Source organism: Xenia sp. Carnegie-2017, unplaced genomic scaffold, assembly GCF_021976095.1.
Source record: "Xenia sp. Carnegie-2017 unplaced genomic scaffold, XeniaSp_v1 HiC_scaffold_22, whole genome shotgun sequence".
Taxonomy (NCBI): domain Eukaryota; kingdom Metazoa; phylum Cnidaria; class Anthozoa; order Malacalcyonacea; family Xeniidae; genus Xenia; species Xenia sp. Carnegie-2017.
The window spans coordinates 8,535,896-8,548,580 of NW_025813485.1; the positions used below are offsets into that span (position 1 = coordinate 8,535,896).

Consider the following 12,685-nt stretch of genomic DNA (forward strand, 5'->3'; position numbering starts at 1 on the left):
AGGTTTTTTAATTTAGATAACACGTTCCTTCCAGTCATAAATAACTCAATGGACCCAAAGGTCGATTTCAATCATTCAATGCATTCAACCACCAGGTTGAGAGTTCAATCCTTGGTCAAGTAAAATTGGCCTGCGAGAAGGTGCTACTTATAATGTGGATGAGCTCGTCAACATTAAAATGAAGTTTTGCAGATTTCCCCCCCCGTTGCTACGGTATCAAAAGTGGTTACGGGGCTCAATACTGAAAAAAGAACGGGGATAATGGAGCACAGTTTATAAAATTGGCCTGGATAAGCTAAATTCAAAAATAACATGCTCCAAAAACTGTCACGTTACAAACTCCGATAGGAGTTACGTTGTATGGAATAACATTGTAAATTGATTTCGTACGTGTAAGCAAATCACAATAAGCATTTACTACACCAATGTTTTTTTTTTCCATCCTTCTTTATTGTTTATTTTTTCTACCAAAACGTTTTATAAAAGACAAGCTATAGAAAGTTTTTCTGCTACTAACTTTAGATATATATATGTTTCACACTAACATATTTAAACTGTTTACGAGGAAAAATAAAAGACTTCTACTTCATCTGGAGTGAACTTGTATGAACCGGCTAGTAAATTCTTTATTTTGTATTTCCGTAAGAATACCCAGATGGGGCCCTGTACGAATAACCAAAGTTGGAGTATGAACTGGAACTAGACTTGGCATTGTTGGCAATGTAAATATCAAAACCTCCTCCAAAACGGGTCCATAGCTACTGCTTGAATACATTGCGTATTGTGGTCGCACTGAGGGGATGTTTTGAATGGTGCAAGACCATCTTTGTTTTAAATGAGAAAATGAAACAATTTGGTGCTCTTTTGTACTCCTAGAACAAGATGAGAATTTATAAATAATGAAAGAATGACCTTAGCTTTAAAGAGAAATAAAGATATTTATACTTATGCATGATTAATTTAATTTGAATGACTGTAAGAAGGCTAAAGTCTACAGGCTCAGGCTTTCGAAATGCCCGTGGCATCTAGAAATAACTAGTTTTTGCTATTCCAGCTTAATGTGCTTAATTTAGACCTATTATGATGTTGAAAACCGTACGATGTACTACTTTAAAACTCATAAGCTGGCGAAGTAGTGAGTTTTCCGAGTTTCATCTTTAAAAATTTTTCCGAATTGTGTACGTCACCAGTTGCAAACTCAAGCCGGGATAGTTAAAATCAAAGGAGAGGAGGAACGCAAATGTCATCAGGAGGCTGAAATTATTAGAGTGATAAATATCATAAAGCCTACAACTTTGTCTTAGCATACATCCCCCGTTATTAGATAGTGGTCTACCACAAAGCCTATAAGTAGGTAATTTTGTTAATGAGCTTCATTGGTGATTTTTTTGGACACAATACGCAAAAATGGATCCCACATAAATCAATCATGTATTCGCTCAAGTTATTTACAATAATGTAACTCGCATTTAAAACTGTTCAATAAACTTGACAGTTTTAGGCCTCTGGGTTTATTAAGGTTTGTACAATATTATTCAATATATTGTTCAAGCAAAACAGTTGAAACTTGACTGTATGTGTCATACACTGATTTTCATTTTAAATTTTGCCACAAAAGCTTAGTAAAGGCAAAGGACAATAACTGAGTTATAATACCTGAAAACGCAAATGTTTTCCATAAGGTGCAACGAACATGGACAAGCGCATGACTAGCTGTAACGAGTTGGACAAATAGCTATTGCAGAGTACATATCATGCGCAGATTTCATTTTAATGCATACATAATTTTGTGCGCGCTAAATTTTTGGGACACTAGATAGAAAACTAGACTGTTAACATATGCATTTGCATATTGCTTAGGCGTCTTGAGAAAGTCACTATGGTCTATTTTAAGATAAAACAAGAGACTACACAAATCTCTTGGAACGTACTTTGCCCTATCATAGAGTGGTCAAATTTTACAACGGATTATTTTATTAGCCTCTTGTAAAATATAATTTGTTATAATATGCAAACAAATTTTAAGAAGAGAGACGAAAACGGTTGTTTGTTTTGATGCAATTACGAAATTTGGTTATTTATTTATGGAACAAGTTATAAAAGGTAATGGAATAAATGATAAAAATTGCAATAAAATTTCTGAATGACAAAAATACATTTGGTGCTCCATAGCTAATTTGAAGCATGTCATTTGTACGCATACATATGTTTTAAAGGAACTTCAAAACTATTCCACCTGCTTAATATGCCTTATCAAGATGCGTTGATAGTTATTATCAAACATATTCACGATAATATTGAACTTTTCCTATAAATGGACCTTCTGCTCATAGTAGTTTCTTTTATTAAGTTTTCACATTTTATTGGCTAAATATACAGCTAATGTCAGCATAATTCTTTCAAGCTTACCTCCCCAAGATTTTGATGCAAATCCTCCAAATACATAAGATTTACTTTTTATCAAGACCAATGTTGGTCCCTTTGAGTCACAGCGACTGTGGAATGTGCTTGCCCCCCATCCATTTGTTGTTGCTTGGTAACAGCGAACGGTCTTTTTCTTTTTCAAGTTCGAAGGAAGCCACTTTTCAAGTTGTATAACCCAGTCGTGTTTATATTGTAGAATGCTGGAATCTTTGAAGATTTCTTTAAATGTAAATAACACAAAAACCATTTTTTAACATGTTCTGGTAAATTTTAAAGACTTTAAGCTGGACTTAACTTTCAATTTTGTTTCTTGTTATTGCAGCTAAATGTTTCAGCAGAAATGAAAGAATCTCCTAATTTGCGAGTCATGCATTATGTATCTTATATCTATAAGCTGGATTATTGGGAAAAAAAGGAAATTGAAATATATTTTGCCCGCGTGCTTGCATGCAGTTGGCCTGCATGCGTATTTTTTCTCCCCATGCACATGCTGTAATTATAATTATAATATTTGAACTGTTAGTGAAGTTCTGTTATGCAAACATTGCGATGTTTCATACCTGATATGTTGAGACACAAAACTTTGTATGCCTCCTCGAACGCCGAAACTTCTTTCTTGATATCGCCACAGCAACCACTGGGAAGATTGTTTCCAAATGCGCAAATTGTTTTCAAGGCATTCTTTTTCTTCGTTGCTAATGTCTTTATCTCATTGCAGCAAATTCCAAGAGCGTCTTGTGTATAGACGGTTAAAGTGTAGGCGATTAGAATGAAAATCCACTTGTTCATGATGATTTATGTCAAGAAAACAACGTTCTCTTTGTAGCGATGTAGGATTCTTTCTCCGCTGGGATGTTAATGATTAAGGCTTTTGCTTCTCCTTCTTTTATACAGCACATCCTTTGTAAACAAAACACAATGCATTAAAAAGTTGACGTCAGCCGCTGCAATGTGTTTGCTTAATAAATCTCTTTTAATGGAATTTTTCATCTCACTCAATTAACAGTTTAAACAATCTGAAAGTAGTGTTTTAGGATTTTTTTAATTTGCTTGGAAAAACCCAAAGATTGCCAAAAAATTTTATGTGATTTTGTTGATAACTAGTTAAAAAACGAAATTGTTTTTAAGAAACTAATTGCATTGAATTTTTTAACAACAATTAAAATTAAAGTGCACCTTCCACCAAATATTTTTTTAGCAATCTCAAATCTGTCTATGATTTTAAGCCTCTTTGAGAAAAACTTTTTGAATTTGGTCAAATCTGGTTTGATTTTTGTAAAACGTTATATTCTCTAAAATTGTATATTCTTGTGAACCATGTCCGTGATATGAGGTATGAAAAGTCTTATGTGGTAGACGAATCCTATTGGGGGTGTAATTCTCGCTACATGATGAACCTTCTGCATTTTTCCACATGGAATAAATACTCATGCAAAACTATATACCCAATCCGGGTTATGCAAATATTATAGACAGTGCAGCACTCCTTTCTCTCTAAAAATTAACAAGAAGTGTTTTATAAAAACTAAAAAGAATCTCAAATACGCGCGCAAATAGGGCAAATCAGCACTATTTTTAATTTCAAAGTAGCTAGTTTAACTTCGCTATCGCAAATACAACGTCCGTTTTTAGTCATTATCAATCGCTATTCTATTGAAGATTGCATAGTTTACAGCATATTTGCCTTAAAAAAGTTACAAAAACTACTGCTTAAATTCAAAGGCTTAATTTGAATTGTCTTTTAATAAAGCACTAACTATTGTTTTTTAGAGTTTAACAAATTGGATGATCAATTTAATGTTTCACCTACACCAACATATAATTTGAAATGCATACATTTGTGGTAACGCACATTCCTATCGAATGAGTAGGATTAGGTACAACTGCTCAAACGAGTCTAAAAGCATCTTCCCACGACAAAAAATGTAAAATTGACTTATCACGTTCAACAAAGCACGCCATGATCATTGCTAAATGATTGGTCAAAATTTCATACTTAAAATTGAACAAATTTTGCCTACGTCAATAAGGGGGACATATAAAACTATACTCACCGCGTTATTTGCTGTGTGGGGATTAGCGTTTGATGAAAACAGACAATTTGACTAATGAAATGACGCACGAAAATTTAATTTAGAATCAACATACCGATCACCTTTGTTGAGCATCGGCACTTTGATGTAGTCCTCCAACATGGCCGCTTTGACAACACGCGCAAACACCCTATTTGAAAAGTGTTTTAAAAAATGCATTATACACCTTGCGCATGCATCATCAAATAAGTACGAACAAAATAAATATTACGGCTGAGTTTATTGAACAATTGAATTAGATTTAGACATGATCATTTTATCAACCCTCATTTCATTAGTATATAGCACTTTCTTTCCCATTTCCAAACTCCTTTTCAGTATTCGAAGTATCTAGCAGTTTCTATATTCACATAATCAGTCATAAGCTTGTCTAGAACAGAATACAACATTGTATGAAAGCAGTAATTTTACCCAACTTAGATTGTTTGCCTGTGACGTCAAGGAGCCATGTTGGGGAATATATCAAAGTGCTGATGCTTAACAAAGCATGAAATTAACATGAATTTTTTTACCTATATGGATTTTCTCCCAACTTGGCAACAAATAAAGACACTCTATTCGTTTGAGAAATTCATTTATAGATTTAGAAGATCATAATGTTAGAAAAATTGCAATAAGCAAAACAATTTTATTCACAGTGCCTTCAAAACATTGTCAAAAACAAATCTCATAATGCCATTGTTGTTCTTTTTGGAGCATTATTTTGGGAGCAGTTTGTGGTTTAAAAGCGGTCGCCTCCTGTGTTCTAAAACCTCATTCACCCACAAACTCACCGAGTGGCAGTTTGGCTTTATAAAATGACTATTCAAAGACGGTGGTTTTACGATACTAATTGCATCATGTTCGAAAAATTTTAGTAAAAATATTGCCATGGATGGAGAAAGGAGTTTCCACAGATTGGTGGAAGCGTGATTTATGTGTTGCACTTAATGACTGTGAGTGTAAGTGAGCGTTTAGACTACAGACTTATGTCCTCAAAAGTTGCATTTGTAAGCATCCTTAACTACCATAAAGTCAATGCTCCTTATATATACATTTTATTTGACACCTAATATACAGGGATACTTTAAAAAGGCATAAGTCGGGCAAATATTTAGGATCCAGACAAATAAAAAACATATTATTCTTGACTTGCAATTCAGTCATGTTGGTGGCATGATACAAACGAATATTTTATCAGTGTGAATATTTTATCAGCAACATTGTTTGGTAAATCTCAAGAGAATGGTTGCAAGTCAAGAATAGGGACACTGTAGCAACCGATCAAATATAGGTCTTTTAAATGACTTTTTTAATCCGCTTCCACGATTAGTTAGTCAAATAATCCTGTAGATTTGCCAAGAAAATAGATGCAATGTGCACGGCGAATTTATGACTGTTTGTTTAATGAGAGAGAACTACGTTATACGCAAATACAAAGTACGCATTTTTTTATTTGGAGAAATCCTGTTCAATACGTGCTATCAACATTTTGATATGCTGAAAAAGCAAGTATTTATGGACCGCAGAATATTGTTAATAGAGATGTTGATATTCATACAAATTCATATGATCTAATCTGTAGTCAAAACTGAATTCAATAGAAATTAATGAAGTAGAGCATGCACGTATGAATATAGATCCTCTTCGTAAGGTTTGAGTATGATCACGTGTGTTCTATGGGATTAAGAGTCCCGAGCATTAGATAGAAATTCACGAGGGCGCAACCGTCTTAGAACATGACCACGAGAGATTATTTATGGTATTGAATTTAAGATGACCTATTTTCATTTAAGTGATTATCAGTTAGTAATGATTGCTTTAGTGTAAGAAAAGTAATTAAAATTCCAAAATGAAAAAATGTAATATCCTACGCAGTAGTTTTAACGTCGTTCATTTTAATCTGTGCACATAACGAGACTAGTGAATTTAGTGAGTTGGAATTGTTATAATGGCAGATCGAACCCAAGATTTGTTGAAGGATGAAGAAAATTGTGGCATAAATTTATTCTTAAGTCAGATTGAAGAGAAGGAAGAACGTGTCCACAGATTTTGAGATGCCATACAATTAGAAAAAATTGAAAAGAGAGAGAAACAAAGAGTTAAAAAAAAAACAAGAGATAATACGGAATGGGCAGTGCTGTAGAACTAAATTCATCAGAGGGGGGGCTCTCTTGACTAAGCTGAAGCCATGAAATTATGAAAATGCGTGACGTCGTCGTATAACATTATCATGGATGTTCTTAACGTTTAACTGAAATGAATCATAGATGGCAGATCATAACTCATAAGTCTTACAAGTAACGACCACTACTTTGATAAATGTTTGAAATAGACTTACACTCAGTCATACTAGACTATGCTTGACAGAGCTCGTTAGATAAAAAGTTAAAACTCTGCGAGAAAATGAGTCTGCTACATAACATAACTTATGATTTAGAAATGATTATCATTTCCCAAACAGTAACGATAACAATAAAACAGTATGTATAATTGTATAGTAAATACTATTACTCTACTACTACTATTCATTTGCATTCTACAAAAACTTTTTTTTCATTATCATCTGATAAAACGTCGGCTTATAATCTGAACCAATTTAATCATTTCTTATCCTCCCTGAGTTGAGTAGAGTTATGTCGAAAATTCGTCTTAAACTCAAAAAGGTAAAATAGAATACAGATTCAGAAAACGCACATGCTGCCCAATATTTATACTAAAAAAGAAATTTCGTTAAAAAACTTGAAATATTTGTAAAAAAAACGAAAATGTTTTTCTCAACTCAAGCCATAGTCTATATCAATATACATTATTGTTCATGAATAAATTACAATGCCAGTCTATGATTTGACTCCTCGACGTTTGTGTTAGTCTTGAGTAACATCAGCACGGTTTTACTTGACAAAAAACTGTTGTAAAGGTGTGAGTTCTGCTTCTTTTATCAGCTTCTTTTTTTCTAGTTTGATTATTTTCAGCAGACTTGTAGTGTTCCAGCCATTGCTGCACAGCTGAGCTTGCCTCTCAGAATTGTGCTGCCAGACCATTGATGCTTATGAAAATCAAGGAGGATAAATGAGAAACAGACATGCTAAAGCGTGACTTCAAACATATTATGTTCATTTGAAAAATAGTGCGCTCTGCCTCGGCACTGCTTATTGGCGTAAATTAGAAGCAATCCCTTTAGTAGCCGTTCCTCGAAAATCGATGGGCTGATTCGAGGATCACTGAAAAATTCTCGATACGATGCAATCATGCCTGTCGTATCGAATTTAAATATTTCACAAAGTGACATGATATGTTGCTCCCCTTTTAGCCATGGAACCATCTTCCCCCTTGGCCATTTTTCCGGATAGAGAGATTTAATTTTGTTCAATAATATCTTCTCAGATGAATCAATCATCCTTTTTTGGAGGTTATCAATCAAACCCTGCAAAAATTGCTTTCGATTAAATGATTTGTATCCAGTTCGAGACTGAAATGACCTTAACTCCACGCCTTTAAACTCCACTGAAGAATCGTAAATGTTACTAAATTCATACTTTGTTTCCAAAGAAACTTTTATCTTTTCCGGCGCGTTTATCATCCATTGCAAATAGTCAGTTGCTTTAAGAAGAATGGTGCAGTCTGTAGTGATTTAGACAAAAATGAAAGCTGCCCAAGGCAGTCTTTCATAATGGCTACGTCTTCAACAAACTCTATCGTTCCCAATCGTTTTGCTAATCCAGCATAGGTTGCTTTGTGCTTGTCTTGAGACTGTGAAAGTGTGTAGAAATGCTTAATACAGCTGGATAATTTCTCCAAAAACACTCCACTTCAAAAGACGAGGATGCAACCCTTCTAGTTGTCAAAATTGCGCAGTTGGATATCCAGTTCTGCAGCAATAATTTTCAGTTCTCTCTGCAATTTAGCAGACTGAGAATAAATTGCATAAATCTTACCAAAGAAATATTCAATAGGTTGGGTACCATCAACAGCAGTTATTGTGTCTGATACTGCTAAATCTAATCTGTGGTTGAGACAATGCCACAAAACAATTTGTGGATACCATGACTTAAGTAATGTTGCGACTCCTTTGGTTGCCATAATCATCACTGATACGCCATCAGTGGTAAATGCAATAAAATTTTTTGCCAAGTATTTGTCATTAATTCCGTTAATTTTCAGTGAATCTAAAAGTGATTCTCAAATTGAATTTGAGTTATGAAAATTGAAAATGTTAACAGCAAAACCGTTTATTATGGACCTCACATACACGACCATGCAGGATTCTTTTGCATTTGAGGTAGCTTCGTCAATTATAATGGAGATCTTTTTGTTATTTTTGGTAATTTCTTGAATAAGATTCTTACGCATTATTGAGGCAATTGTATCAATCATTTCTGTGCTAGACTACCTTGAGTGTAGGGTAACCCCAAGATTTATTCCATTTTTCTGCTGAAGCTTTATCAGATTCTCATAGTCTGAGTAAGGTTTGTTTCCTTTAGCAACATAGTTGGCAGTTCTGAGGCATTTTTCAGTTGTTGATTGAAATTGTGCAACAGATAAGCTGGTTGAGCTCTGGATTTTTCTCTTTTCCTGTTCAGTGAGAATTTTGGTTGCAGTTACATGTGCAGTGCTTTTGCAGGCTTGGAAATTTTTTTCTTAGGTATTTTTGCGCTGCTGTCGTTCCGAGACTCTTCGTTTTGCATGGAAAAAGAGTACATTCTATCCATTCTTTATTCATGTGGCTTCGTTGTTTAGCATGCAGTCCTATATTGTTAACATTTCTACAACCAAGTTTTCCATTTGAAAATATAATCTATGGCTATGCAAAAGTAAAGTAATCTTGTTGCTTAACAGACCAACATAGAGAGGCGATGGAATGAATAGATGGAGATAAATGTTCACTAGAGTTTGGAAATTCATTGAATGCACAGTGTTGATTTAAGCAGTCATTACTTTTTGCAGTAAATATTTGTTGGTTACCTACGCCCACGCATCTCAAAATCTTAAGCAGCCATAATCAGTCCTTCGTGTAAGTTTTAATCTAAGTTATTCTGTTTGAAACCTACTCAGCGCAAATGGATGATAGTGGCATGATCATGTGAAACAATAAGACAAGAAAAATTATCGACTTATCGAGAACGTAATTTCAATAATTTTGATTGTACTTCGTGAAAATATAGTCAAGTTGTTGTCAATAGTGCCCTTTTAAAATTACATTTCAATAATAGAAGGGGGGCTCAGCCCCCCAGAACTTGAAGAAGGGGCTCCTCCTCCTAGCGCCTCCCTCACTTCTACAGCACTGAGAATGGGCATTGAGTATTTTAAAATCATGGGCAGAATTTTGACATGAAAAGACGAAGATTTTCAAATCATTCTGGTAAGGTGACGTGCGCAACAACGCTGTATGAAAGTAGGCATTTCTATGAACAGACCATCATGTCTCGTACTGGTCATTGAAGCACATCAGTTAGATGTTACAAAAGAGCAAGTTCTAACTCTTGTTAACTCAGTTTCAAATGCACGTCAACCACCTTCTGCAGTCGACGTTTCAAGTCGGTAGACGAGGAAAGGAAAGCGAGGTAGACGAGGAGAAAGAAACATGTGATAGCATTGCAAATACACAAGAGACAAAGATTTTCATGGTTTTCGAACATGGGGAAACACGTATGTCGTTTAATTTTAAGTGACAGACACGTGTTCGTTATTGATTTTGAGTGCAATATTAAGTTTTTCTGATTTGTTTGTAAGAGTTATTTTCTTTTCAAATTTGTGTGCAACATGAATCTGTTTACTTTATGATAATATGTTATAAACGCCTTAGATTTTATCTATTTGTTTGTTATTTGGATATGTACGGTAGTGTTACTACAGTCATTAGTATTCTTTAAGCTCATTTGTGTTTCTATTTAGAGAATACTAATAAGGAAATAAAAAATAAAAGACAATTTCCAAATTAGTAGTCTCTATTGTATTTCATTGTTTTCCCTCCATCTGTGCATTTTCTTAGAGCCTTAAAGCCCATATCAATTCATGAATTGTAGGCACTATGAGATATAGAACATCAAAATACCGAATGTTGATTGGCCGAGTGGCTTTGTTCATGTTTTAACCCCAATTATTGATTTCCGCGTTCCTTTGTTCTCCTTGGATAACTTTAGGTTTTGTAAACGTATATGAACATACGAGTTAAACTTTCAAAGTAATACTCTCAATACTAGCAGATTCTTCAAAATATTGTTAAGTCATGGTCTTTATTTTAAAGTCGAAACACTTTAGAGCACTGCTACTTTTGGATTTGGTCAGTTGTCACAACTTTCAAATTCCACAAAGCAAAAAGCTTGAGAAATGCATTTACTTTATCTGAGAATGCACAACTGTTTCACATGGTATATAAGTTGTTATAATTCTATTCTGACCACTTGAATTGATCGGGGGGAGGTGAACAACAAAAATTATCTGAAAAATATAATGTAATTTCAGAGTAAAATACAACATACAAGAAGTGGGGTTGTAAGAATAACACAATCGGCATAACTTTGTTAAGCATGTAAGGAGCTTCATTTCAAAGGGGATGTGAGATTAATTACTCGCTAAATTTTCTATACTTTATTCAAGTCTCGCCTCCTTTCAAGCATGTAGTTTCTTAATTTCAAAGTGATATGGTAGCTTAAATACCGTCTAAGGGGTTTTGGGAAAAGAAAGGATTAACAATTAACGAGAACATGTGAAAAGCATTTTCATCATCAACTGCAAGCTATTAGTAGAATTAATTTCATGCGATAATTGTTTTTACCACACCAAATATTTTTACGTTGTTTAATCAATATTAAAACTGAACAAACTTTATAAACATATATATTATCTTATTGAGGTTTTCATACAAACATCTAATGGGAAAATTAGGGAATGCGTGAAAATGCAAATGTCTTGTACACACACAGTAAATTTCAGGGGGCAAAAATTACCCCATTTTAAGGGATAAACAAAGTTCCACAGAAGGACCCATTTTTTGGAGTAAATCCATTATGGGGTAAAAATTTTAGTGGGGGTAAAAATCACCCCATTTATTGACAGGGGTAAAATTTTACTGGGGTTAAAAATTACCACAATTTAGGATGATTTTTGCCCCCTGAAAGTTACTGTGCAACTGAGTCTTAACAATAATTTTATGAGGTCAATGAGCAAAATTGCACGTATAAACAAGTGAGTAAATGACATTGAACTAAATATAACTGGAAGGCTATCTTCACGTGGAAATTTGAAGCCGAAGAATTGTTTCCAGTCTTTCCACGCTTGTGATAAACACGGTCAAAACAAAATATTCCAGTGTTTCTGAAGAAACCGTGAAGAAAAGGGAGATAAATCCCAAAAAATAGTTTCAGAAAGATGTAAATTTGTCCAGCTCATTCCAAGCAAAGTTTTTATGGTTATACATTATTAAAGATCATGCAAAATTTGGCTTCATTTCGTGTGTTAGCTACGGATATATCATATAACTGCATTCCATGCAGTTATATTGAGTTCAATAGTGAATGACAACTTTTTAAATGCATCAATACTCACAATGTAAATTAACAATTTTTCTAACTCTATGCTATGTTATGTAGAAGTGTGTAAAGAAAAAAGCTCACGAGGAAGCTACAGCATGAGTAATGTGTAATTTTAAAGAAATATTTGATAATTCATTTCCATATAGATTTGGTAAAAGTTGCCCAAGAGTGGATAAATTTAGTGAAGATACCAATTTTACGTTTAAATTTACTTTTATAAGGTTTATTTCTTATACAAAATTAATATAACTTGAAGTTTAGGTTTGACAAAACAGTATTAGTAGGGAAAATGTGTCGTTTACATTAATCTGACTAGCACTTGAAATGCGAGTTGTTTCCGTTTACGTATACACCCCTCAACATTTAGACATATATTTTATGGCGCCTACAAATTGTTTGAATTCATTCAAAGCTGCCGAAGATGGTTTCAGCTCACCATTTATGTCCTCTTTATAATAATGTGTCTTGGTGCTCTTTACAGTATAAAATATACACAAATTGTATCATTTTGCTGCCGAAAATACGTACGTTGCTATTTTCCTTTTTTCTCGATCAAATGAGTTTGGTTTAATTGCAACCATTTCACGGTGTTGTTTTAACAAAGTTTGCAAACGCAGCTATGTTAGAGCAAATCTCTATTGTATAGCAAGTGGC

At 34.0% G+C, this 12,685-nt stretch overlaps 1 protein-coding gene across 1 annotated transcript; it reads right to left on the reverse strand.

Moving 5' to 3' along the window:
• Nucleotides 1-2,257: 2,257 nt before the first annotated feature.
• Nucleotides 2,258-3,302, reverse strand: LOC124447047. The gene is made up of 2 exons (XM_046997950.1): nt 2,985-3,302; nt 2,258-2,643 (listed from the first exon to the last, which is right to left on the reverse strand). Exons 1-2 carry the CDS (start codon nt 3,211-3,213, stop codon nt 2,354-2,356), a joined length of 519 nt encoding a protein of 172 aa, XP_046853906.1. The 5' UTR covers nt 3,214-3,302; the 3' UTR covers nt 2,258-2,353.
• Between the last annotated feature and the right edge of the window lie 9,383 nt (nt 3,303-12,685).

Bases quoted from the DNA above. Each gene is read 5' to 3' on its own strand.
- LOC124447047 (XM_046997950.1), bottom strand. From the start codon at position 3,213: ATGAACAAGTGGATTTTCATTCTAATCGCCTACACTTTAACCGTCTAT. The intron at 2,644-2,984 runs GTATGAAACATC...TTACATTTAAAG, and splicing joins TTTGTGTCTCAACATATCAG to AAATCTTCAAAGATTCCAGC.